The sequence below is a fragment of the Xenopus laevis genome, chromosome 8S, assembly GCF_017654675.1.
Source record: "Xenopus laevis strain J_2021 chromosome 8S, Xenopus_laevis_v10.1, whole genome shotgun sequence".
Taxonomy (NCBI): Eukaryota; Metazoa; Chordata; class Amphibia; order Anura; family Pipidae; genus Xenopus; species Xenopus laevis.
The window spans coordinates 35,827,491-35,855,290 of NC_054386.1; the positions used below are offsets into that span (position 1 = coordinate 35,827,491).

Consider the following 27,800-nt stretch of genomic DNA (forward strand, 5'->3'; position numbering starts at 1 on the left):
TATATTTTATATGATCTTTATTGGAAAACAATACACCGTCTCAGTAATCAAAGCAACAGATAAAACCATTTCAAGCCCGTACAGGAACATGAGTAGGAACAGCATTAAAAGTTTCTGCTTCTAAAGGGGGGGTAAAAATACAGCTTTTAACACAGTAATGCCACGATTCTGAAAGAAAGGGTAAGACATCATATAATTATATCATAATTAGAAATAACAAAAAACGAGGGTAACAGGAGTGGAAAAGGCGTAATCCATATTTTAGCCATTAGCTGACACCAGCACAAGTCCATCAACGTTTGCCTACCCATGTAACAGCCATGACGAAATAATCCTGCATGTGTGGATCTGCCAGGCAGAAAACAGTGTTCCAGGCGGCAGTCAAAGTTTAAAAAAAATATATATATAGATCTTCCTTGCGTGAAATGTTACAGAAGCAACAGCCATCTAAGCCATGGTGTCCACTACTAATCATTTGGGTTAGGGTTTGCATCTGGGTACTTGGTCAGGTCAAACGTCAGAACTTTGCTGATTACACAATCCCCTTGCTGAAAAACAATGGTAAAAAAACAAACAAAAAAACGTTATGTCATATATTGTATATTTTTCTGCATATTTGTGAAAGCTGTCACACTGCATCTTCTACTAAGATAAAATTAAAGGAGATATAGTACACAGACAGGAGTATTTAGGACAGTTATGCTACAATATGGACACGCTTCCTTACACAACAGCACAAGGCCATACTGTTATCTATTTATTGATGCCCAGCCATACCAGCCCCTATCATCTCTGAATTTTCATAACCCACCCCACTGGGGCATATCTCCTCCCCAGTCTGTCACTCACTCCTTTATGACCCCACATGGTCACTACTAACTAATTACTGCCCCTCCAATGTGTGACTTTTTCCAGTTACTTTCTATTTTTTATGTAAGACTGTTTTTCTAATATTGGTGTAAGCTAATTTTCACCTTTCTAAAGCAGCTCTGGGAGGGGGGGGCACCAACCCTGTAAATTGTTCTAAATTGATACATTTAATTGATACATTTCTTATCTTTGTCACTGCTGAGCAGAATACCTAGTTTTATTAAAGGCAGCGGTTAGAATTGATAGAATAGTTGCGAATACTCCAGAGAGGCTGCTGAGAAATGTATCAACTAAATGTTGCAAAATTGTAGCAGCTCAGAATCAGAAGCCAAATTACAGAGCTGCCAGACTGAAACACCAGAGACACGGACATTAAACTTGGATTTTGGAAAAGCTGTAAAAAACAAAAAATAGAAAGTAATTGTTCACCAGAAATACTTTTTTTCAATCTAAAATCAACTGAACTGAAAGTGTTTGGAAGGTGAACAACCTCTTTACAGCCTCTTTGCAAAGGCAAAAAAAGAAATCTATCCCCAATATAACTTTAATAAAAAATGTGTACAACTTTTATAATAAAACTGAATGTAGGACCTTAAATTCCCCCTTCGTTTTATTTGCTCTGACAGCTGCAGATAGGAAACTTCAGACGGTCCCTAACTGCACTGCAGGGAAACAATCAAACTTTCAAATGGCAGGGGTAGCCCCTCCACCTTACTTGCCAGAACTGGAGCAGCTTTGTTTGTTTCCCTGTAAAGCAGCCAGCGACTCTGTAGAGATTTGTACCCGCAGACCCAGTGCAGTCTGTATATTTGGATTGTTAATCAGGCTTGCTGTATCGGCTTGTGGCAGATATTATTTGACTTGTGCTATTTTGATAATTTATGACGATCACTAAGCAGCCCAGACACTGAGCATGTGCACAGTCTTGGTCTTGCAAAGATGTTTAACAAAGTTACAAGATGACAGCCCCCTGCAGCCAACTTTGAAAACATAAATCATTAGTTAAATTAGGCTTCTGGTGCAGTAAGTTCATGTTTATGTTTAGTACACAAAATACAGCATTTCTAACATTATTCTATTTTAGAATTTAGTTCCCCTTTAATGCACACATATAATATTTGATTTCATCAACTTAGAATGTTTTTTCATAGTATATAGTACCTCAGGGTAGACACCGATTAAACTCTCAGCCTTCGTGTAAAACTCCTCTTTTAGAGAAATGACAATGGCTTGGAAGTTAGACATTGACTGCTCCTTAATGTAATTTGCCACCTGTGGAGAGAAAGCAAAAATCTTCAGTTAAGTGAACTACTCCCAAACCAACCTTGCTCCAACACAGTAGGAACTTTCAGATTGACACTAGTACCAGAACCTGTTCATAATTATTACAATGGCTGGTATTATGACAAAAGCACTTACCTTTCCTATGTTGGTGTTATCTAAGGCAGCGTCAATTTCATCCAGTACAAAGAAAGGGGATGGTTTGTAGCTAAGGATGATAGAAATAGATAAGGAACGGTTTCCCAGATAAAAGTGATCTAGTTATTAACTACATTACCTTCATAAGTTTATTTGATGAGCTTTTTATCCACCAGCAAAGACTCATAAGCAATATGGTCAGTATATTAGTTTATGGTGCAAAGTTGCTCCAACTCCAAAAGATTTGAGATACAGCCAAGAGTAGTTGTGATTAGTAATGAGCGAATTTATTCGCCAGCTTTTCTCGAAACTGCGGCAAAAAAATTTGCTGCGGGAAAATTTGCAGAGAAAAAAAAAAACGCCCATAAGAAAATGCCCATGGACTTTAATGCATTTGGACAAAAAAAGTCACCATAAGAAAAAAGGAGATTTTGTGTACTCACCGTTAAATCTCTTTCTCTCCAGTCGCTTGGGGGACACAGGGACAATGGGGTATAGCTAACACCACTAGGAGGCAGGACACAACAAAAAAATAACTAATCCCTCCTCCTCCTGCTATACCCCAGCTCCCAGGCGGAGCCAGCTCAGTTTGTACCAAAGTACGGAACAGGAGGTTACCAAAAAACGTGAAACCTGTAACTATATACATAAAAAGGTTGTACTAGAGACCATGCCTGAAAGAACACGTGAAGGCCTCACCAGGGAGGGAAGCCCTGTGTCCCCCAAGCGACTGGAGAGAAAGAGATTTAACGGTGAGTACACAAAATCTCCTTTTCTCCTTGGTCTGCTTGGGGGACACAGGGACAATGGGGACATACCAAAGCTGTCCCAAGAATCACGGGTGGGAGGTAGAGGCCGACGTGGAACCAGCCACCACGGCTTGCAGTACCTTCCTACCGAAGCGGGTGTCAGATGCCGCAAAGGTATCAAAGTGGTAGAATTTGCCAAAGGTATGGATAGAGGTCCATGTGGCAGCCTTGCACAATTGTTCAGCTGAAGCCTGGTTCCGGAAAGCCCAGGACGTACTCACACCTCTGGTGGAATGAGCCCGATCCTAGCTGGGGGGCGTAGTCCCCGAGCCGTGTAGGCCCTCTGTATGGCCTGCGTAATCCAGCGGGAAATGGTCGCCTTGGAGGCAGGAAGACCCTGTCGCAGCCCAGAGGGAATGAGAAACAAAGAGTCGGACTTGCGGACGTCCTTGACTCGATGAAGATAGAATTTGAGGGCCCGGACCGGATCCAGCGAATGGAGGGCCACTTCCTTAGGGTTGGACGGAGAAGGGCAAAAGGTGGGAATGGTGATCTCCTGGTTGAGATGAAAGGAAGAAACCACCTTAGGAAGAAAGGAAGGAATGGTACGGAGAACCACCCTGTCCTCGTGAAAAATGAGGAAGGGAGATCTGCATGAAAGGGCAGACAGCTCAGATACTCGACGAGCCGATGCGATGGCCATGAGAAAAACAGTCTTCCACGTGAGCCATTAAAGGGAAATGGAAGACAGGGGCTCGAACGGAGGCCGTTGGAGAGAACGGAGAACCAGAGAAAGGTCCCAGGGCGGAACGGGGGACCGAACGGGAGGCGAACATGCGCCACTCCCTGCAGGAAGGTCTTGACGTCGGCATGGAAGGCAAGGCGCCTCTGAAACAGGATAGACAAGGCCGAGACCTGGGATTTCAGAGAGCCCAAGGAGAGCCCCATGGAAAGCCCCTCCTGTAGGAAGGCCAACACGCTGGCAACGGAGAAGCGAAGGAGATCCGCTCCCTGAGCCAGGCACCACCGTTGATAAGTGGACCAGACCCGGTGGTAAGTCCTGGCGGAGACGGGCTTGCGAGCCGCTCTCATGGTCAGTATAACATCGTCGGAAAATCCCTTTCTCTTTAGGATTGCGGTCTCAAGAGCCACGCCGTCAATTGGAGGTTGACGGGGCCCGGGTGAAGAATGGGTCCCTGATGAAGAAGGTCTGGGATGGCGGGAAGGGGCCACGGCTCGTCGACGGATAGGTTTACTAGATCCGAGAACCAAGTGCGCCGAGGCCAATTGGGGGCGATGAGAATGAGAGTAGTGTGCTCCCTCTGCAACTTCTTGATGGTTCGGGGAAGAAGAGGCAGAGGGGGGGAAGACGTAGGCGAGACGAAAGTCCCAAGGAGCCGTCAGGGCATCCGCCGCTAGGGCCAGTGGATCCTTGCATCGTGCGAAGAAAAGGGGCACTTTGCGGTTGTGACGAGAGGCCATGAGGTCGACCTGTGGAGTGCCCCACCTCTGGGTGAGTTGCAGAAAAACGTCGTCGTTTAGGGACCACTCGCCCGGGTCCAGGGATTGGCGGCTGAGAAAGTCCGCCTCCCAATTGAGAAGTCCCGGGATGTAAATCGCGGAAAGATGTGCCTGGTGCGTCTCCGCCCAGCGAAAGATGAGGCCGATCTCGTTGAGAGCGCTCCTGCTTCTGGTGCCGCCTTGATGATTCACGTAGGCCACGGCTGTGGCGTTGTCGGACTGGATTCTGATCGCCTGACCGGCTAGTAGAGGCTGCCAGTGGAACAGGGCCAGGCGGATGGCCCGAATCTCTAGAAGATTGATGTGGAGACGTCGCTCCGCGGAGGACCAGAGACCCTGTGCTGACCGTCCCTCCAGGACCGCTCCCCAGCCGGAGAGACTGGCATCCGTGGTGAGGAGGCGCCACCGCAGGTCCCCGAGAGGTCTGCCCTTGGTCAAGTGGCTGGAGAGAGTCCACCAGTGGAGAGAAACCCTGGTCCTGTGCGATAGGCGAATCTCCTGAAGAAGGGATCTGCGTTTCCAGGCCGAGAGGATGTTCCATTGAAGTTCCCGGAGATGGAATTGCGCGAAGGGGACTGCTTCTATGGTCGACACCATGACTCCCAGGACCTTCATGCAGAACTTCACCGTGTGCCTCGGTTTCGAGAGAAGCAACAGCACCAAGGAGCAAAGATGAAGGACCTTGTCTAGCGGGAGAGACACCATCTGTGTCTGTGTATCGAAGAGCATCCCCAGAAAAACCATCGACTGACTTGGCAATAGGGAAGACTTGTCGCGGTTGATGTACCAGCCCAGCTCCTGCAGCCGGTCTAAGGTCAGTTGGATTGCCTGTTGGGCTGCTAAGAAGGTCGGAGCCTTGATGAGAAGATCGTCGAGGTATGGAGTGATGGACACCCCCGAAGTCCGGATCAGGGCCGTGGCCACCGACATGATCTTGGTGAAGACTAGCAGGGCTGAAGTGAGCCCAAACGGGAGGGCTGAAAATTGGAAGTGCTGGTTTTGGACAGCAAATCACAAGAACCTCTGATGGGGAGGGAAAATGGGGACGTGCAGGGACGCGTCCTTGATGTCGAGAGAAGCAAGGAACTGGCCCGGAGACATCGCAGCAATGACGGAGCGGAGAGACTCCATCTTGAACTTCCTCGGCCGGATGAACGCAGAGTTCCTTGAGATCCAGGATCGGGCGTGAAGAACCGTCCTTTTTGGGAACCACAAAAAGGTTGGAATAGTAGCCCTTGAATTTTTCTCCTGGCGGAACCGGAATGATGACGTCCGAACGAAGGAGGTTGTCGATGGCCCCCCTGAGCGCCTGAGCTTTGGGCAGATCTAGGGGAAGCATGGACATGAAAAAGCGGTAAGGTGGAGGGGAAGAAAATTCTAAGTGATAACCCCGAGTCACCACCTCGTGTACCCAGGAGTCCGAAGTCAGGGTGGTCCATACGGAGGCAAAATGCTGCAGTTGTCCCCCGACGGGCAGAGGCCCGAAGGGTTGGCAGTCATGCAGAAGAGGTTTTGTTGGCTGACTTAGAGGAGGGTTTACGGAACTGCCATGACGATTTGGCCTTATTCCCAAAGCGCCCTCTGAAGTTGGAAGATTGTCTAGGGGGAGAAGACCTAGAAGACTTGTTCTGGGAGCCACGAAAATTCCTTCCCTTGCGAAAGGGAAGGCGAGCCTTGGGCTGGGGCAAAAGAGTGCTTTTGCCTCCCGTAGCCTGGCTGATGATCTTGTCAAGGTCGGGACCAAAAAGGAGCTTGCCCTTGAATGGAATGGAAGTCAGGGACTTCTTGGATGAAAAATCTGCGGACCAAAGCTTCATCCAAAGAGATCGACGGGCGGCTACCGCAAGAGCGGAAGAACGGCCTATCACCTGAGCTGCATCGAGGGATGCTTCGCAAAGGTAGTCGCTGGCCTCCCTGATCTGAGAAGCAAGTTCCTCTCGAGGAACCCCGGCGGAAATAGCTCGGCATAAGGCCTCCGACCAGGACTGCATGGCCCTAGCCACCCATGCCGAAGCGAAAACCGGACGCAAGGAGGTGCCGGTAGCGGTGAAAAGGGAATGCAGGAGACCTTCGATCTTTTTGTCCATGGGATTCTTGAAGGACGCTGCGTCAGGAACCGGCAGGGCTGTATTCTTGGAAAGACGTGACACGGGAGCATCCACCGAAGGTGGAGAAGCCCACTTCTCAGTGAGATCTGAAGGAAAGGGATAAAGTTTAAGGAAGCGTCTGTTGGGTTGAAAACGCTTCTCAGGCTTGTCCCACTCCTGTTGAATGATCTGATCGAGCTGATCATGGGAAGGAAAGGAAGGAGAAGGGCGGTTCTTCCGCTTGAAGAGGCCCGAGGACGAACCGGAACTGGTTCCAGGTTCCTGTAAGTGTAAAGTTTCCAAAACAGAGGAAACGAGAGAATCAATAGCCTCAGAGGATAGCTTTGGGGAATCCTCCTCTTCGTGATCCGAAGTCTGGGAAAGTTCGCCATCGGAGAGGGACTGATCGTCTCCAGAGGCTATGTGGAGGGGAGAAGGACTCCTCATCGCTGTCCACTGCAGATGGGGAAGGTGCCCTGCGCTTAGGTGGCTTGGGATTATCCAAGCGGGCAAGGAGCCTGTCCAGGGAATCGGCCAGCTTGGGAATGCCAGAGGCTAACTGGGAGGCCCACCGGGGCGGTGGAGGGGAGCCCTGAGGTGGGGGGTCCGTGGCAGGAACCGCTGGAGCCCCTTGGTTTTCTAAGCTTACCTGAGGTCGGAGTACTGGATTTACCGGAGCAGGCTCAGGTGGCTTGCATGCGGAGCAGAGAGGTTCCTTGTTACCAATTGGTAAACGTTTGCGGCATTTGGCACAGGCCAAAAAGGTCACTTTAGCAGTTACTGCCGTCCGTGGAAAAAGGTTGTCACTGGAACTCTCAGACATGGTGCTAGAATAAAGAATTCAGAAGTTTAGTCAAGGAAAAAACTGTTCCTGAAAAATACTGAGTCTGCAAGGGAGCAGGGGTTAATCCCACTAGCTAGAAGTCCCAGGACTAGGGTGGAGGACCCTAACACTAACCCCCTAATGAATACAGGTCACCCCTGAAACCAGACCGTGAGGGAGGTAAGGCAGTGCAGAGGTAAAAGGTAAATAGCCCAGCAGACAGGCTAGGGGGGAGGACCGTGTGGCAGGTAAACCCGTGTGCCCTAAGGGAGAGGTGCCAGGGAACTGCTCCGTGAGGCAAGAGCTGCGCAGTATGTCCCACTCCAGTAAGGGCGCGAACAGCAGGGACCGCCTTCCCAGTGTGAAGCGCTATGCACGCGCACTTCCGGGTTGAGTAACTGCTGGGGGGAAGTGGAGGAAGCGCCATGCGGCGCGAACAAACTGAAGGCGCGGTGCGCGCCTAGATACAATGTCCTTACCGAGGTGAGGGCTGTGAGTCTGGCAGAGGGTTTGAGCAGCGCTGTGAGCAGAGGGGAAGATTGCACGGAAGGCAGACCCCAAATGCTTGCCTATAATAGAAGGTAGTACTCAGGTGCATAAACAAACAGCAGAGTCACCTATCCCAGCAGAGTTACATCCAACCATGGAAGAAAACAGGGCAAGGTAAAACAAAATGATGCTTACCTGCCCAGTTCTGTGTAGTCTGCCGGCCAGACGGTTCATCCCCACATTAGTGGAAGGGGGAATAAAAACCAAGGTCTGGGTAGTCAGTGCCAGGGCACAATAGACCCCGGAGACATCCAGATGGAGGAGGTAATGAAGGCAAAACACGCAGTGTGGAAGCCCATTCCGTCCCCAGATAGTAATAAGACTAATAAAAACTAAGAAATAAATAAAAATGGAAAATAAAAAATAAAAACTAACTCCTGAAGGAGCCTATGTCCTAACCTCCTGAGGACACAACTAAAACTGAGCTGGCTCCGCCTGGGAGCTGGGGTATAGCAGGAGGGATTAGTTCTTTTTTTGTTGTGTCCTGCCTCCTAGTGGTGTTAGCTATACCCCATTGTCCCTGTGTCCCCCAAGCAGACCAAGGAGAAAACGCATATTGTCGTGGGTAAAAACGAGTTTCTCAAACTTTTCACAGTTTTGCGAATTCTGCAGCGAAGAAAAACTGAACAGATTCGCTCATCACTAGTTATATCTATCATCTTAATGGGGTACCTTAATTATTTTTGATTCTACAATACATTCTGCCCAATATATGCTAAATACCTGTGAATAGCAAACAGCAGAGCAAGCGCCGCCACAGTTTTTTCTCCTCCAGATAAGTTGTCCATGGGCCGGAAGCGCTTACCAGGCGCCACGCAGTTGTAATTGATCCCATCTAAGTAAGGCTCCTCTGGGTTCTCTGGTCCCAGAAAAGCCTGTACGAAGGAACAGTGTCAGGAGGCAGAGCACAGTAGCCAAAAAGAAACACACAGTGGTCAGTCTACGTATGTTACCTGGGCACTGCTGTTTCTAGAGAGGGCCTTGTAGATTTCATCAATGTTTGTGGCAACAGACTCAAAGCAGGCATTAAACCGGTCAAATCTCTCCTTCTTGGTCTGCTCGAAGGCCTGCTTAGCTTTCTTGGCTCGTTTCCGAGCAGCTTCAAACTCTGTAAAGTGGATGGAAAAATCATAATAAGGTTCATTCTGTTTCTTATTTTCATTAGTATGGTTTTTGTAGATGAGCTTATGTATCTGGCAGGCCGGATAAATTTGCTGACACTGCCCTTTTTCAGTATTAATAGTTTGATCAACTCAAGCATCACTGTTACATGGATAACAGGCATCTGACATGGCATAGGAATGATTGTAAAGTATATTAACCCTACATTCACAGGAAGGAAAGGAATTCTGAATAATAGGAAACAAAGCCGCAAACTTCTGTCATTTGAGAAGGCCAGGCATTTAGATGCACCAATAGCATAACAATGCAAAGCAGCTCCACTGGTAAACGGATTGTTAGTTGCCACAAAAAGAGGAGGCTTGGTATGACCCTACAAGGGATTTTAACAGCTTGCAGCCTGCCAAAGGATTATGTCAACTATATTGTAGAAGATTTAAGAGAATTGCACAACACCATGTATGTTGCAGGTGGGGAGCTTAACCCTTTTATTTAAAGTGACCACCTGTGCATCAACGTTTCGGGGGGGATTAACCCTCCCTTCGTCAGGATACAAACATTTGTGCTACAAACATTTTTAAAGCATAGGGATACATAGAGTCCTGCCCAATTACCCATAGTCCACCAGGGTGTTCCAAAGTGAGGCTTGATTTGGTTACTATATATTAACACACTTGGTTACCAAATATTAGGTTTAACTACTTACTTTTGTCAACTCTATAACATTTTAGTTAAAGGAACAGTACCACCAAAAAATAAAAGGGTTTCAGAGAAATGAAAATATAATGTAGTGTGCTGAAGAGGTAAAACTGGTGTGTTTGCTTCAGAAACTCTACTATAGTTGATATAAACAAGCTGCTGTGTAGCCATGGGGCAGCCATTCAAAGCTGAAAAAGGAGTAAAAGCACAGGATACACAGCAGATAACAGATAAGCTCTGTAGTATACAATGGGATTCTTCAGAACTTACCTGTTATCTACTGTGTATCTTGTGCTTGAATGGCTGCCCCAATGGCTACACAGCAACTTGTTTACATAAAGTGCAGTTGTGTTTCTGAAGCACACAAACCAGGTTTACCAGTGCATTATATACTAGAAGTTGAATAATACAGAAATTTAACATTTAGGAAACCCTGCCTACGCGGTCATTCATGACATATGCATTACTCACCATCGGATGTCTCCTGGAACTTATCTCGGACACTCTCAAGCTTCTCCATGGCCTTCATATTGGGAGCAGAAATCCTCTGTAAAACACTGTGCTGTTCATTTAGCTTCTGATGCAACGCGCTCATCTCCTGCTTGATGTCATCATCGGCCACTGCATCCTAAAAATTTAATTCCAGCTTATGAAAAAAAGATTTATAACAAAGCCTACAGCACACTACTCAGCATGCATGGAGAAAGGTATAGCAATGACTTTGCAGCATTGCAACACACATAATGCTGCACATTGCCAGCTTAAAGGAGAACTAAACCTGAAAATGAATGTGGCTAAAAATGCCAAATTTTATATACTGAACTTATTGCACCAGCAAGTTTCAGCTTGTCAATAGCAGCAATGATCCAGGACTTCAAGCTTGTCACAGGGGGTCACCATCTTGGAAAGTGTCTGTGACACTCACATGCTCAGTGGGCTCTGTGCCGCTATTGAGAAGCTGAGCTGAGGGGGTCGTCATATATTATCAAGCAGAAAATGAGGTTGGCAGGTAATATGAGCTGATGCTACAGGGCTGATTAAATTCCGGTGCTAATCATTATATTATGACATTTATATTCTATGTGTACTGTATATTGTGAGTGGGTCCCTAAGCTCAGTAAGTGACAGCAGCACAGAGCATGTGCAGTGAATCAGCATGAATATGGGGAGCTACTGGGGCATCTTTGGAGACACAGATCTTTACTGCTAAAGGGCTGCGGTTGACTTGGGCTGGTATAGAAGGCCAAAACATAACGTACAACATTTCTGGCCGACTTCTTTAGTTTGGCTTTAGTTCTCCTTTAAGAAATTGTACAAGGTCCCCCCTCAGTTTGTTCTCATAACTCACCTTCAAATCCTCAGAGAGGTCACTGTAATCTATTTCAATTAATGCTTCTTTTGCGTAAACAGTGGAGGATCTCTGGGAATTGCTGACAGACTCCTCTCCTTGGGAACCATTCTGAAGAGAGAGAGAGAGAGAGAGAGAGAAAAAAAAGAAGAGAGAGAGAGAGAAGAGAGAGAGAGAAAAAAAGAGAGAGAGAGAGAGAGAGAGAGAGAAAAAAAGAGAGAGAGAGAGAGAGAGAGAGAGAGAAAAAAAGAGAGAGAGAGAGAGAGAGAGAGAGAAAAAAGAGAGAGAGAGAGAGAGAGAGAGAGAGAGAGAGAGAGAAAAAAGAGAGAGAGAGAGAGAGAGAGAGAGAGAGAGAGAAAAAAGAGAGAGAGAGAGAGAGAGAGAGAGAGAGAGAGAGAGAGAGAGAGAGAGAGAGAGAGAGAGAGAGAGAGAGAGAGAGAGAGAGAGAGAGAGAGAGAGAGAGAGAGTGCTGCTTTAGTACAGGGACATTTCATACAGATTTTCACGTAAAAAAAATTAAGGTTTGCTTTAAAAGGAAAGAAAAAATAAACGAAAGGATGAAGAATGTCCCAACCTCTTCTTGACTGATATCATCCATGGTGCCTTTGGACAGTGGCAATTTGATATCCTGCATCTTGCAAGCCTGGAGGAGGTTATGGCGGTCACTGCGCTTCTGTTCTAGCTTTGTTTCAATGGCAGTGACTTCCTTTTGAAGGTGGGTACACTCCCTAAGAAAAATCATACATTCTGTTAATTTATATTCACAGGCTTTTGCTTAGTTACAGACAGGGTTGAACTGGGCTAGCGGGACACCGGGAAAAAAACCTGACGGCCCAGACACAATGCCTGCACTCTCCTGTCACCACTCTCCTGCCCCAGTCACAGAAACTTGCGGCGACTGGTGGCAGGGGCTGGGTCCCAGAAAAGGCTTTGGGGCAGTGTGTGTGTGTGTGGGGGCCCTGGGACAGCAGCCCAGTCCAACCCTGGTTACAGACTTCATAAAGCAAAGAGACAAGGAAGAACTAACTTGTTGGCACTGCCCAGTTTTTTACGGATATCTTCCATTAGATGGTTCTTGTCGTTCACCTCTGACTTTTTAGCCAAGTGTTGGTTCTTTAGATCCTGCAACTGTGCCATTGTCTCATCGATTATCTTCATGTGTCTCTGCTCTTCCTAAGTACACAGAAAAGTTGCCCAAGTATTATAAATCTGAAATCAGTCATATACCCTGTATTCCACTGCACTTTGGGTGGCAGATTGTGTGTCAAGGTATGACAGCAATTCAATGTCAAAAAAAAAAAAATCCATGGGTCCTGAACAAGCCTATGAATTGATATTCAATTGATATCACAGCCATCATTCATTACCTTTTTGAGTTTTTCTATTTCAGTATCATCTTTCTTTACAGACTGCTCCCACGTCTGCACTTTGCCCTGGTCCTCTTTCAGCTGGTTCTTCTCATAGTCCAGCTGAATGCCCAGACGGGTCTTCTGATTTTCAAATTCCAACCTGTAGTGAAAGAATAAAAGGAAAATGAAATCAAGGTCTTAGGGATAAAAAGAAACTGTGCAATTGTGAATCATGCAAATACAACACCAATGGTCCATTGAAAAGTAGCACGTGTCATTTTGAATATTGCAGCTGGAAGCCGGAAATAATGCAACTACACTGCCTTCCCTACAACTATACTTTATCCAATGTGACGTTTAGGAATACTTAAATTTTTTACTTATGCATAATTTTTGTTTTTTCATGCAGAGGACTTAAGAAATTATTTGTGAGAAAACGAAAAGGCACCCACCTTTTCTTGGCAATCTCATTTTGTCGCTTAACCTTCTCCTCTTCGAACTCTCTGATGTTTCGGACACCGATTTCCTGGCAGAATTCTTCAAAAACTTCATCTTCCACCTAGAAGACAATAATATTATGTCAGGCACAGACTGCTTTTCTATTTCAACATAACAATTGGACACATCAGGCATGTTGTGTAAGTAGCCACCTTCAACTGGTCTTTAAGGAGAGGAGTATGTACAGCAGCATTTATGGGATTGGATTATTATGTCTCTTGTGCGGTTAATTTTGTACACTGAATTACCAAATGGTATTAATAATATTCTATAACAAATGGACCTAAAAGTTGTTGCTGTGCTGATAGGAGCTGATCACAGGCACAAGATACTGAGAAACTGAGAAACTGAGCGTTGGATATGCATCTGCAGAAGTCACTATATTCAGTTCATGTCTGGGCCGGCAGTTTTTAAGGCGTTCTGCTGTGCCCAACCACTCAAACAGGTGCACAAAAACAATAAACCAGATCTTAATCAAAGGTTTCTTTCAGTGCTCCTCACCTGATTCATTTTCTCCTTTAGGTCTTTCATTTCCCTTTCTCTGCTCTGAATTATCCTCTTGATATCATTGATACGGGGGCTGAAATTGGCCAGCTCACTCTCCAACTTGGATTTTTCCTGTGTGTGGAGGAAAGAAAACATTTTTTAATTCAAGTGTATAATTGGGACATTCCTAAAGGTTTTGGGTAGATTTCATAACTCGCAGACACCAGTTACTGACACTGCTCATAAACAGTGAAACATTCAACTAGATCACTATGCACACAAACAACTGCTGACAAATGTATAGACGGACAGTAATAAACTTTATTTGCAAATCTGGCTTACCTGCAGGTTCATAGCCAGGTGCCGGGTTTTGGTTTGTTCCAGATCACTCTGGGAGTATTTCAACCTCATCTGTAGACCATGGGCTTGGGATTGCACCTGTCTCAGTTCAGCCTCTTTGCGTTTAGCTTTCATTTGCTCCTGGAAAAGATAAGCCCTTGTCTGTGAGACATGTTCAACACTAATGCAAAACCAGTGCCTTATGTAAAAACATTATCAACAAGTTCTAGAATACTTCATGAGTGTCTGTCTCGACTCTAATGGAGTCTAACCTTCAGCTCTTCTGTTAAGCGCTCCTTTTTTTCCTTGAGCTTATCGACCGCTTTCTCATCCCACCTCCTGGCCTTGGCTTTCAAGTCACTAGCACCTCCGGAGATCACACCAGATTTCTGGAATAAGGTTCCGTCCAGGGCCACAGTCTGCAGAGCAAAAGATTTAAGGTTAATTCTGCCTTAAAAAGGTACTATATTTATCAGAGTCTGTTAAGATCATTCAAACATACAAGATCTTCAGCTAACACACAGGCATTAAAGAAACTGTTCTTGCTTAAACGCCACAATTCATTCTGTACACAGTTGTCGAATATTCACCTTATGCCTCTGATGTCCTCCAAAAGCAATCCTGCGTGCATCTTCTACATTGTCACAGACCAAAGCATTACCACAGGCATACTGCAGAGCTTTCTTAATATGTGGAGGCTCATAACGAATAACGTCAATCACCAGTTTTGCTCCTTTCAGCTCCCTTAACCTCTCATCTGTGGGTTTCACCTGGAAGTAAGTAAAAGACCAGCAACAGCTATCAGTGTAAGTACCCAAACACATTTACATTAACAGATAATAAGCAATAACAAGATAATAAGATGGCTACCTCCAAATAATCAAGGGGAAGGAAGGTTTCGGGTTCCCCGCGTTGCTCTTTGATATACTGGATACAGTCTCTACCTGTCTTCTCAGAATCAACAATGATGGCATCCATATTCTTTCCAAGCACCTTGGTGACTGCAATCTGGTACTTCTTTTGGGTGGGCTGACATAGGTCAATCAGTCGACCATACTGACACAAAGAAAAGCAATCGAATTAGCCTCCACTGTTTGAGGTCAACTGGATAAACATTTAAATGTGCACAGGGGACAGTCGTATTTAGAGAATTCTAAATGATCAAACTCACCACAGATCCAGGATACAGTCTCTTTATGCTTTCCATAATCTCAGCTTTCCTCTGCTGTCGGCTGCTCTCTTGCCTGTCAATCCTAGCATCTCCCAATTGCTCCATCACCTGATTCAGCTCCTTGTTAACCTCGTCAATCCTTCGCTTGGCCTGCTCCACCTCTTCAGTTAAGGTCTCCTCTAGGTTCTTCTGTTCTTCCAGCGATTGCCTGTAAGAAAGAATATGGCAAACATGATTGGTTAGACAAAATCGAACTTGCAGCATACATACCACAGCACAATATGTTCTTAAACGCCTATCACATACTTGCTGGTGGCAATGTACTCCTCAAGCTTCTCAATCCTCTTTTGGTTCTCTTCTATTTCACGCAATTTCTGTTTGATTTTAGCCTAGGGAATGAATGTATTCCATCTGGTCACTTTATTGTACACCCAATACCTATAAAAGATTTTACTCTCAGTTGTTACACCATTTTCATAAGCCACAAACCTCAGTCTCAACTTTTTTCCTCTCCTCTAGATCGAGCCGATCTTGGTCAGCCTTCTGGTCCCTGTTAAACTTCTCCAGCTCTTGGGCTAAAGTAGCTGCTCTTTTACTGGCCTCTTCCTTCAGGCGATGGTATTGCTTGACCTTTTATGACAAAATAATGATACATATAATATTTCAATGATCAGTGCTCAGTTAAATATGGAGTTTATATGACCAGCATGCAATAAGAGCATACCTGATTTTCTTCCAGAGTAAGATCCCGCCCTTGGCTCTGGCTTTCCTCCTCCATCCTTTCTTCAAACTCCTGCCGTGCCTTCTCTACAGAAAGCATTTCCTTCTCCAGTTCGTCCATATCTCCTTTGCGCTTCTTGTACTGCTTTTGGGCATTCTGAAGAGATTTCTTGGCTGCCTCCAACTTTTTGATCTTGTGGGAAGTATTTTCCTTGGCCTTTATATACTGAGGACGTTTCTGATTCAGTTCTGCATCCTTCTCTCTTAGCATGACCAAACACAAACAAAATGTTAAAATAATCCACTAATAAACTGAAAGCCATACATAGCAATATACTGCTGCTATATATTTGACTTAAATCTGGGCACAGCAGGTACTAGAGGGGTCAAAATCAGTCTCATGAAGATCAATCCAAAAACACTGTGCTTTCAAATATACAGGTAATTATTTATATCCTGGTAAAATGTAATCATAAAAGGTTATACCCACATAGTAAATGCCTGTTAACATCCACAGTATGATCCTCTAATTACATACATCTTTCCAAGCAGCTACTGCTATCTGTACCTCCGATTTATCCCATATATGCCCTCCGTACAGCTGCCATAACAATAGATCCCTCGTTAGTATATACAAAGATTTGGTGCTCACTTGATCTCTTTCTCAATGGCCTGCTGCTCTCTCATCATCTTCCCCAACTCTTTCTTCTTGTCCTTGAGCTCTTCCTCCACCTTGTCCATATGCTTCTTGTCTTTCTCTATCCCCTTGTTCTTGATGCTCAGCTCCTTATTAAGCTTTTCAATCTCAGATTCATTGTGGTAAAGTTTGAACAGTTGCAGCTGGATTTGTGCTCGAGCCACCTCATCTTTCAACCGCTGGTACCGTTCTGCCTGCATGGAAAAATAGATTTTTGTACTTACCGTTAAATCCTTTTCTCTTGTCCTACATTGGGGGACACAGGCACCATGGGGATGAAGATCCTGTTGCTTGGAGAAAGGACACTAAAAGGTTAAAGTGGCTCCTCCTCCTCCTGCTCTGGGCTTCATCCCCGCCTACCTCCTCAATCCTCAGTTTTCTGACCGAAGAAGAGATGACGAGCCCTACCAATTGCCCATGTGAAGAGAAGGAGCACCTCCCCAATGCAAGCTAAGCACGGTATGAACCACCTGCTGTTTGAAATTGTTGGTATTTGAACAACAAAAATTATATAAGATATTACCTGATCAATATTAACATGAACTAATACAGGGAGGGAAGGCCTGTGTCCCCCAATGTAGGACAAGAGAAAAGGATTTAACGGTAAGTACAAAAATCTATTTTTCTCTTGCCTAGATTGGGGGACACAGGCACCATGGGGACGTCCCAAAAGCTACCCATGAGGGCGGGATTTTGTACCCCTAGTGTTCAGGGAATAACCACCTGCAACACTTTCCTGCCGAAGCTCGCTTGGCTGAGGCGAATGTATGCACCTTGTAGAATTTGGAAAAGGTGTGTGTGGATGACCACACTGCAGCCCTACAGACCTGTTCTGCTGAAGCCTGGAGAGGAACCACCCAAGAAGTGCTGAGTGAAGAAGTAGAATGAGCTGAACCCGGAAGGGTGTGGCCTTACCTCGTACCTCATAGGCCTTCAAGATTGTTGACCTAATCCATCTTGCATTGGAGGCCTTAGATGCCTTAAGGCTTTTCCGTGGTCCTTCTGGTAAGACAAAGAGGTTGTCTAGCTTCCTTCTACTCTTGGTAGCCCTGGTGTATGTTCTGAGAGAACGAACCACATCTACGTATGTAACTGTTCCAAATTTGTCTTTTGTTCAGGACAAAATGAAGGAACCAGCAGGTCCTGGTTAAGATGGAACTCCTTAGGAAGAAATCCAAGGTAGGTCTCAACACCGCCTTGTCCTTGTAAAAAATCAAAAATGGTGGACGACAAGATAGAGCTGCTAGTTTTGAAACTAGTCTAGCCAAAGTGATGGCTAATAGAAAACTACCTGAAGAGTCAGCAGAGTTAATGGAATTGAGCCAATGGCTCGAACGGTTGCTCCTGCAATACAGAAGGTACCATATATTGAGATCCCAGGGAGGGATTGTATGACGGTATGGAGGTATCATCCTCAATGCTCCCTGTAGGAAGGTCTTGATGTTGGGCAGCATTGCAAGCTGCTGCTGCTGAAAAAGGATAGAGAAGGCCGATACCTGAACATTCAGTGAGCTGAGTGCCAGCCCTTATTTCTAAACCCTCCTGAAGGAATAACAATAGGCTACTTTCGTCCCAGGACTGTGGGTCTTTGGCTTTAGATTTACACCAGGATATGAATGTCCTCCATACCCTGTGGTAGATGCGTGCGAAGACGGGCTTTCTGGCCCTTAGTAAGGTCGGTATGGCCTTTTTTGGAACTCCTGATCTGGCTAGGATTATGGCTGTAAGTGTCATGCCGTTAAATCCAGCCATGGTGAACTCAGGTGGAGGATCAGTCCCTGAGATAACAGATCCATTCTGTCTGGAAGGTGGAATGGTGCGTCCACTGATGAACTTATGAGCTCTTCGAACCAAGTGTGGTGTGGCCAGTAGGGTGCCACTACAACTGTTTCTACCCTTCTTGATTACCCTTGGCAGAAGTGCCAGTGGTGGGAAGACATAGCTAGGTGAAACTGCCACGGAACCACCAGTGTGTCCATGCTAGGGCCAGAGGGTCATTGCTTCTTGTGAAGAACCTCGTAAGCTTGTTGTTGTACCTGGATGCCATTAAGTCTACTTCCGGAGTGCCCCACCTTGCCAGAATCAGTTGAAAAAACCTCTGGGTGTAGGCTCCACTCTCCCTGATCTAAGGTCTCTCGGCTGAGAAAATCTGCTATCCAGTTGTCCACTCCAGGGATACTGCGGAGATAGCTGGTAGGGCAGCTTGACTCCTTGTGCCTCCTTGGTGGTTGATGAAAGCCAACGCTGTCACATTGCCTGACTGTATTCTTACAGGTAGATCTTGAAGTCTGCCTGACCATTGGAGCAATGACAGGTAGATTGCTCTTAATTCCAGGATGTTGATGGGGAGTAGTTCTTTCTGTGACCAACGTCCCTGTACGGTTAGGTCTCCCAATACTTCTCCCCAACCTTGTAGACTGGCAACTGTTGTGATGACTGTCCACTGGTGATTGGGGAAGGGTTTTCCTGACGGAAGTGTTGTTGGTCAATGCCACCAACTGATAGAGGTTCAAACTAGATCTGATAGGGGAATCCTGCAGTTTAGGTTCGCTCAGTTCCTCCTCTGGTGTTGGAGTAAGGCTCTGCATGGCTCTGGTGTGGAGCTGCGCATATGGAATCGCAGGATGACACTATAGTCCCTAGCGCTCTCATGGCAACCTTAAAGGTACCTGATCCATTTTCTGCAGAGATGACAGGAGCCCCTGCATGGAGGTGATCTTGGATTGGGGAAGGAAGGCTCTTCCCAATGAAGAATCAAGCCCTAAATATTCTGTACTCTGGGAAGGTATGAATCGAGATTTTTGGAAGTTTATCTGCCAACCTAACAGCATTAGTGTCTGGAGATGAGTTGTGGCCAGTGCCATGGAACTGGCCTTTACAAGTTGGTCGTCCAGGTATGGTATGACACTCACTCCCTGCAGTCGCAGGTCCTCTAGAGCCGCAGCCATGACCTTTGTGAATAGCCTTTGCGCGGAGGATAGTCTGAAGGGGAGTGCCAGGGATTGCCAATGTTCTCCTGCCACTGAAAAGTGAAGGACCCAGTGGTGGTTGGGATGTATGGGGACATGCAGGTATGCATCTTTGATGTCGATCACCGCCCTGAAATCCTCTATGTCCAGGGACATTAGGACTGACTGGATGGATTCCATCTTGAAGTGGTGCTTCTTTACATGGTCGTTTAGTGCCTTTAGGTCTAGCACCAGGTGAAAAGATCCATAATTTTTGGGTACTATAAACAGGTTTAAGTAGAAACCGAAGCCCCTTTTACCCTTGAGGGAAAGCCATTACTCCCGCGGAGGCAGTCAGGGTGTGTGGAACCACATGGAAAGCTGAGTGCCTGGGTTCTGTGGTAGGGAGCCTTGAGATGGAAAATCACCTCGGAGGTAGCTGAGCGAATTCTATGAGATAGAAATGATCTGTAGGACCCAGGGTTCCACTACTCTATGCCGTCACACCTCCCGAAAGTGACTTAAGCGTCCGCCAAAGGGTTTAGCTTTCAGGGGTGGGCACCTCCTCATGCGGAGGCTGTTTGTCCCGTGCGGGCTTAGGTGCTGCTCTGCTTCCGGACCAAGAAGTGCTCTGCCTTGACTGGAATCTGGGGCGGGTCGGAGCTTGTTGCTTTTCATGTTGGGACCTCTGGCTCTGTAGCTTGAGAATTTTCCTTCTCTGTTCAGCACCAAAAAGTTTTTTGTTTTTTTTTTTGTTTGTTTTTTTTCCGAGAATGGGAGACCAAGCAGAGACCACTTCAAGGTAAGATCTGTTGACCAGTTTTTTAGCCAAAGGAAACGTCTGGCTGCAATGGATTATGCCGAAGCCCTTGTGACGAGCTTAGCCGCGTCCAGGACTGCTACGCAAATTTATGTATTTGTGTCCGCTATCGGAGCTAGAAAGAGGTATGTGGAGGGGTCTTCTGAGCCATGAGTTGGGCCACCTGTTCCACCCAAACTTCCATTGACCTGGATACCCATGGGGTGGCAATAATAGGTCGTAGAGTTCTGCCTGCTGCTGTAAAAATCGACTTGCAGAAACCCTCAAGACGTTTGTCGATAGGATCGTTAAAGGAAGCCGCATCGACTACTGGAATGGTGGTGGTCTTTGACAATTTAGAGACCGGTGGGTCCACTGCTGGGGGTGAAGACCAAGGTCTGTAAAGTAAAAGGATAAGTTTGAGTAAAGAGATGGAAAATTGGACTCTATGGTCTGGCGTTTTCCATTGTGCTTTAACAATGTCACCCAGCTGTTCATAGGCTGGAAAGACACAAGAAGACTTCTTTTGCCTCTTAAAAATGTTAGTGGTTCACTCTGCTAAAGGTGGGGTGTGCCTGAATCAGGCTCTCGACCTCTCATTGTGATCTAGGGGTATCCTGATCCTATTCATCTGCGGATAGGATCTGTCCCTCTTCCCAATGCCTCTTCCTGTTCATCAGGCAAAACTGGTGGGGAAAGGGGAGGTCGCTTTGTGGCCGACTGCCGAGTGACCGGTCTGTGAGGCTCTGTAGATAGATGCTGTAGGACCTTATCTAGAGTCTCTGGAACTCTGGCTAGGTTTTGTAGACCCGCTAGAGATAGAGCGTACACCAATTCAGAATCCAAGCTCGTTTGATTAGCCGTAGCTGTCGCAGAGCTGGCTGGTAGGGCTGTGTGGGATTGTAATTGTGCAGTGACTGCTGCAGTCTTACAGGCTTCACATATTGGCTCAGCCAAAACACTAGCAAATTTAGGTCTGCAAGTAGCCCATGCCAAATACTAAATTGCATTGGTGGTACATGCAGTTGCCTGCTTGGGAAGGGACTGGTCATCTGCCCTGCCTGCATGGCTATACTATGTAGTGCAACCCAGTAAGTAAGATATTGGGGAATATTAGGAGAGTCCAGAGGAGTGAACCACTTCTCCCTTAGAGTGCGATCTGTGGAGACAGAGGGAAGTAGTGAAAAACCCCACAGTAGGTCCCATAGAGAGAGGGAAGTGTTAATCCCCTAGAGAAAGAGTAAGGGAAGTGTAACTACCTGTTCACCAAGGTAGGAAGGAATGGTGCCTTGTTCTTCTCTGTGAGAGACAGTGAGGCTGGAAACGCTCAGTACTGGAGAGAGAGATGCGGACCCAAAATGGCCGCCAGAGAGGTTTCCCGGGCTTTGGTATAGTACCTTAGTAAGATGGCGCCCGTGAGGCGCGTGTGCAGCGACTCGTGCACAATGAAATAGACGCAGCGCCAGATGGTGGCGCGAAAGGTCGCTGGGAATGGCACTGAGTTACCAATGCGGGGACTACTTTTAGTGCTGTTGTCCCATTATGATCTACATATATAAAAGCATTGTTAGAATTCTGTTCCATGGAAAATATTACTTAATATTGATTCATGAGAAAATGTATATTGTAACCTTAACATAAATATCAAATAAAAAGCATGAAACAGGAGGGTGATTTAGACAAACTGTGTGTTGACAGTGTCTTTATATCTTCTGATGACCAGCTAAAGGTCTACTGGTAGATCCCATCTACCTTTTGGACATCCCTGGCCTAGGGAAATCTTTGTCAGAGAATAGCAGTCTGTGAGAGAATAGCAGTGAAAGTGAAACTAAATGCCTAGGAAAATCTGTGTGAGAGAGTAGCAGTGAAAGTGAAACTAAATGCCTTTCTGCAGAGCTGACAGGCAGCATGTAATGGGGGGAGGGAGGAGGGAATTGACTTACCTCCTTGTGCCAGCCAGGAATGCTCAATAAAAGACATACCCTCCGTCGTGGCTACTGGTGCAGCCTCCGGAGAGCGGGAACCAGTGCCCAGGGTAGTGTGGGGGGGAGCTCCCCAGCCTGCAGCCTCCGTAGAGCGGGAAGGCTATAGAGCATCTTCAGATCAGAAGTCCTTGGCTGGAGGGGTTCTGGAAGAGAAACACTGACCCCTAGTAGTGGCATGATACTGAATAAATCTGTACCATTGCTCCCAGCCACGAAGTGTCCATCCTCCTTCTGAGGACACTAAAGAAAACTGAGGATTGAGGAGGTAGGCGGGGATGAAGCCCAGAGCAGGAGGAGGAGGAGCCACTTTAACCTTTTAGTGTCCTTTCTCCAAGCAACAGGATCTTCATCCCCATGGTGCCTGTGTCCCCCAATCTAGGCAAGAGAAAACGTGAAAGCTCACAGCTCAGTTTGTCAAGTCAAAACCAAACTGCGAGGATGGTCATAACCAAGCCTCTTCATCTACCCCACATGTAGTGACTGGCAACTAACTGCACCCAGGGAACATGGCAAACAAACCTCTTCCTTTTCCTGCTTGGCCTCCTTCCTCTCAGCTGCAATATTTTTCTTGCGGTGATAATTAAACTGTGTGTCTTCTTCAGCCTTCACCATCTCTTTCTTGCGCTTATCATACTCCTGTGCCAGCTCTCCTGATCGACTGATCTCTTCAAACAGAGCTGTACGCTCTTTGGGGTTCTTCATGGCTATGGACTCCACTGCCCCCTACAAAAGACAGAAACTATATGTTTCAAAACCTTCCCAAAAATAAGCAGGAAATAAGCAGGTAAAGGATACCGCTAAGTAGTCAAATCCAAGGTCAGGCTATAATTCAGGAAAGAAGAACCCATCTTTAATGCCATGTCATCATGCAAATTAATTTACCTGGAACACCAAGAAGTTCCGCGCCTTAATCAGAATTCCCAGCTTCTCTAACGAATCGCTGTACTCTGATAGCTGAACCACCTTATTGTTGATCTTATACTCCGATGACCCACCTAATGAAAGGATGCACAGGTTGCAGTTGTGAAATTAAAGAGTTGCTCGATCAGTGTATAAATGAGGTTGCCCCCCCCCCGCAACCAATATGTGTCATATAATCCAACAGGTCTCTTACCTACAATAACTCTTGAGAAAACCTTCTCTTCGCCACTGTCTTCAGAGTAGACCATACTAACAAAGGCCCGGTTAGCTGCTGGTTTGCCCACGGGGGCCCCATGGATAAGGTCGCGCAGGGTCTTTACTCTCAGGTTGCTTGTCTTTTCTCCCAGCACAAAGCTGATGGCATCCATAAGATTTGACTTTCCTGTGTGTGGAAAACAGAATATAGTGATAACTCATGTTGGCAGCTTTTGCCTCATGAAGAATATTTATGCACAGGTTTGTTTGTTAAGTAAAGGTACTAATTAAAAGGGGGTATATCACGTTTTAGTGCATGTTTAATATGCTACAGAATGGCCTACTCCAAGCAACTTTCCAGGTGGTCTTCATTTTTCATAATTTTATATTTGCCTTCCTCTACTGCCTCTTCACAGCCTTCAAATTATGGGGGAGGGGGGTCACTGATCCCAGATGCCTAGAACCAATTACCCTGCAGGGCTATAATTTTTTAGCTATTTTTTATTCCTTTTATCTTTCTGTGCAGGCTCTCTCCTAATCATCTTCCAGTCTCTAATTAAATCGTTGTAAAATGGACCCTAGGAACAAAATAGTTGCAGATATTCCATACTAGAGAGCTGCCGAATCGACAGCAAAATAATTCAAAAAACCACAAAAAAATAAATAAAAGTTCAACATCAAACTGTTAAATTTAAAGAACTGCACCCCATTGAATGACCGGACATTGATTTTAAAACTGAAAAATGTGTTGTGGCTCCTACATATTCAGACACCGACACATAGACAAATGACACGATTAAAGGAACAGTAACACCAAAAAATAAATATATTATGTAATTTGAAGCTATAATTGTAAAACGGAGTGTTTGCTTAAGAAGCTCTACTACTACTCTACTTTCTATAAACAAGCTGCTGTGTAGTGATGGGGCTGAAAAGGAGAAAACACAGGATACACAGTAGATAACAGATAAGTTCTAAAGTATCCCATTGTATACAACAGAGCTTATCAGTTATCTACCGTGTATCCTGTGCTTGAATGGCTGCCCCCATGGCTACACAACAGCATGTTTATCTGAAAAGGCTGTCCAACTTAAGTGCTACCGAGGGCCGGAATTTTTCTGGTCTACATGGTGGAGGTCCAGTAATGAAAGCCAGTGTAAGCCACTCCCTGTTTTAGAGCAGACCCACTTTAAACCACACCCACGTTAACACAAAACCATGTCCACATTAATAGCACACCAAAAAACCAAATGGTGGTGCTCACTGCAGGGATATCACCCGTATGTGAAAAAAGTTAAGTCATATTAAGACATAGCATATGCCTGCTCCTCACTTGTGGTTAACAGTAACCCCCAGAACAGATACTAGACTTACTGTATGTTTCACAGGCAGAGCAGGAGTATGGCACACCCAAGGACAATAGGGCAGGCAGAGTTTCAGGGAGCATGGGGCAGGCAGAGCATAGCACGCACGCACGCAGAGCATAGAGCAGACAGAGTATGGCACGCACAGGGAGCATAAAGCAGGCAGAGTATGGCGCGCACACACAGGGAGCGTAGGGAGGCAGAGTATGGCACACAGGGAGCATAGGGAGGCAGAGTATGGCACACACAGGGAGCATAGGGAGGCAGAGTATGGCACACACAGGGAGCATAGGGAGGCAGAGTATGGCACACACAGTAAGCATAGGGAGGCATAGTATGGCACACACAGGGAGCATAGGGAGGCAGAGTATGGCACACACAGGGAGCATAGGGAGGCAGAGTATGGCACACACAGGGAGCATAGGGAGGCAGAGTATGGCACACACAGGGAACATAGGGAGGCAGAGTATGGCACACACAGTAAGCATAGGGAGGCATAGTATGGCACACACAGGGAGCATAGGGAGGCAGAGTATGGCACACACAGGGAGCATAGGGAGGCAGAGTATGGCACACACAGGGAGCATAGGGCAGGCAGAACAGAGCAGGAGACAGGGAAACCCATGAGGGCCACTCTAAGATGTACTATATACAGTGACACAGTGCTGGTGCCTCATTAGCATTTGGAATAAACAGGTGAACAATGAGAGCAGTTTCAGTCTGGGTCTCAGGTGTGAACAGTACAGGGATTTAGGGTGTGAAGAATAGAGTTGTTTTGATTAATACACCGCACTCCCGCAGTTTACCTCACTGCAATGGTGGTGCTGGTCATCGGTCGACCCGGCAAGGCACCTCAGCAAAAGCAATCTCGATTAAGGATCCGCACAAACGTTATTTATATGCAGTATGTTCAAATTTATTTAAAAAACACCACTGTATCTTTTGATAGTGGTGTTACTGAAATAAATTTGAACATACTGCATATAAACAGCGTGTGTGCAGATCCTTAATCAATATTACAGGTGTGAACAATGCAGGGGGGGATACATTTGTGAACAATACAGGGGATTACAGTCTGAATTTGAGTTTTAAACAATGCAGGGGCCAATTAATCTTTGTAGCGATGCAGATTAAAGTGGACACATCTTAAACAGACACGTGGAAGACCACACAAGAGGGGCCGCCAGTTGGACAGCCCTGATATAAACTATAGTAGTACTTATCTGTTATCTATGGCTACACAGCAGCTAGTTTATATAAACTATAGTTGTGATTCAAAGCAAACACACCAGTTTTACCAGTGCAGGGCAACAGTATATTATAGTGTCATTCTTGTAAAACACTTTTTTTGGTGTTACTGTTCCTTTAAGTATCACAATATAATGAACCTTATGTGCAGCGCTTGTCTGGGGCCCTTAAACATCATGTACAAATTAAAACAAGAAACAGTCTAATACATGGCGACTGTCTGTTGCATCTTACAGCAGCTTCTCTGGCAGAATCCACATAATTTAAGTCTAGGCCTGCATGAAGGTTAACCTGGGTCTGATATTGAATATCAAGCAGCCTTTGTTCATATTGTACCAATGAGCTGCTGTACATGTCCACTAGTAAAGCAGCCCTATGCCAATCATCTAAACATGCCCAAAATCCCTATATTATGCCATTCATTATTGAATATGCAATAAAATAATGTTTGCTCTGTGGCTTCACGAGTGTTTACTTCCTGCATGTCAGAGAGACTGGCAGCACAAGGTACATAGCCATAGTAACAGGCCTGGACTGACAATCTGTGGTTTCTGGTAAAGACCAGGGCTGCTGTAAGATGCCATAGACAATCGCTACTTTGTGGGCTGGTGGGGGCTGTTTGGGCCTCTAGTACTTGACATGTCAGGGTCTATTTTGAATCCCAGTCCAGACCTGCATAGTACAGTTGGTCCCCAAACTGTTGGGCCCCCTGACAGGCCTGGAGTAGTGTGGATGGGTTAAGGCTGAAGGCCAGTTAGGGTAAGATTTTGGGAGGCAATGGGGGCTCAGGCTGAAGGCCAGTGAGGGTAAGATTGGGGGGGGGGCTCAGGCTGAAGGCCAGTGAGGGAAAGATTTGGGGAGGCAATGGGGGGGGGCTCAGGCTGAAGGCCAGTTAGGGTAAGATTTGGGGAGGCAATGGGGGGCTAAGGCTGAAGGCCAGTTAGAGGACAAGAGGCAATCAGGCACTGAATAAGAGCTGTTCAGTCTAGATCCAGTTGAGTCAGAGGTTCCAGAGCAACTACTGAAGGCATGGTAGGTGGGATGGGTAGCAACACCTACTGAGCAACTCATTTCGATGATCCCTTATGCGTGGCAGACTAGAGGTAGAAATAGTCCAGCCTTGTATCACACACAACAGCCCGAGCAGCTGCCATATGTCACTTTTGGCATACAACTCCCAAAAGCCCCAGCGGAGTTTCCAGATTAGCTGCTAGAGACACGCAGGTAAAGTGAGACGCAGGTAAAGGGAACCGCCAGCACCCCCCTCTTCCTCTCTCTCCTCCCTTACTGGGGACTCACCGGATCCATTTGGCCCGATGATAGCAGTGAACCTGTGGAAAGGACCGATAATCTGTCGCCCCTTGTACGACTTAAAATTCTCGATCTCGATGAGTTTCAGGAAACCCATGGTGGTGGCGGCTGCACACCCTTTCCCCGATAACCAGGACAGCTCGCCCGGTGACAGCCGCCTCTTCTTTTACTCCTAAAGCAGCGACGAAACCCAGGGCCCAAAAAGCGCCAACTCTATCCAATCGGCAGCCGTGCGCGCCTACTAGTGACGCGCCTGTGTTCTTTCCGCTTGAAGGCGGAGCCGAATCAACGCGAGGCTGCAATATTGTTACCCTCTGGAAGGTGCGCGTCCATTTTATTGGTGGAAGGAAGTTGCCTGTGCGGGAGCGGTAGCGTCTAGTTCCTAACCTAGAAAAGAATCTGACGTCACGGTCATGTGATCCTACCATGTGACCGCTCCACTGCTGCTTAACTATTCGTGAGCTGCAAATTCAAACATGGGAAAGTGGTAATGGGTTCTAGTGGCGGCTGTGGACTATTGACAGGACCTGCAACTAAATTCCCAGGGTTGCCAACTTGTATTGTAGGTTTAGTACAGGTTGTAAC

The 27,800-nt window shown here is 46.3% G+C and overlaps 1 protein-coding gene across 1 annotated transcript; it reads right to left on the reverse strand.

Annotated features, from left to right (window-relative positions):
* Nucleotides 1-27,552, reverse strand: smc1a.S (structural maintenance of chromosomes 1A S homeolog). The gene is made up of 25 exons (XM_018232770.2): nucleotides 27,204-27,552; nucleotides 23,291-23,479; nucleotides 23,059-23,171; nucleotides 22,696-22,899; nucleotides 16,400-16,638; nucleotides 15,752-16,010; nucleotides 15,517-15,657; nucleotides 15,334-15,416; nucleotides 15,028-15,235; nucleotides 14,727-14,912; nucleotides 14,447-14,626; nucleotides 14,129-14,275; nucleotides 13,860-13,997; nucleotides 13,533-13,649; nucleotides 12,986-13,092; nucleotides 12,552-12,693; nucleotides 12,212-12,357; nucleotides 11,759-11,912; nucleotides 11,185-11,295; nucleotides 10,308-10,464; nucleotides 8,972-9,126; nucleotides 8,742-8,893; nucleotides 2,290-2,359; nucleotides 2,032-2,142; nucleotides 1-548 (listed from the first exon to the last, which is right to left on the reverse strand). Exons 1-25 carry the CDS (start codon nucleotides 27,310-27,312, stop codon nucleotides 468-470), a joined length of 3,699 nt encoding a protein of 1,232 aa, XP_018088259.1. The 5' UTR covers nucleotides 27,313-27,552; the 3' UTR covers nucleotides 1-467.
* Nucleotides 27,553-27,800: the final 248 nt, after the last annotated feature.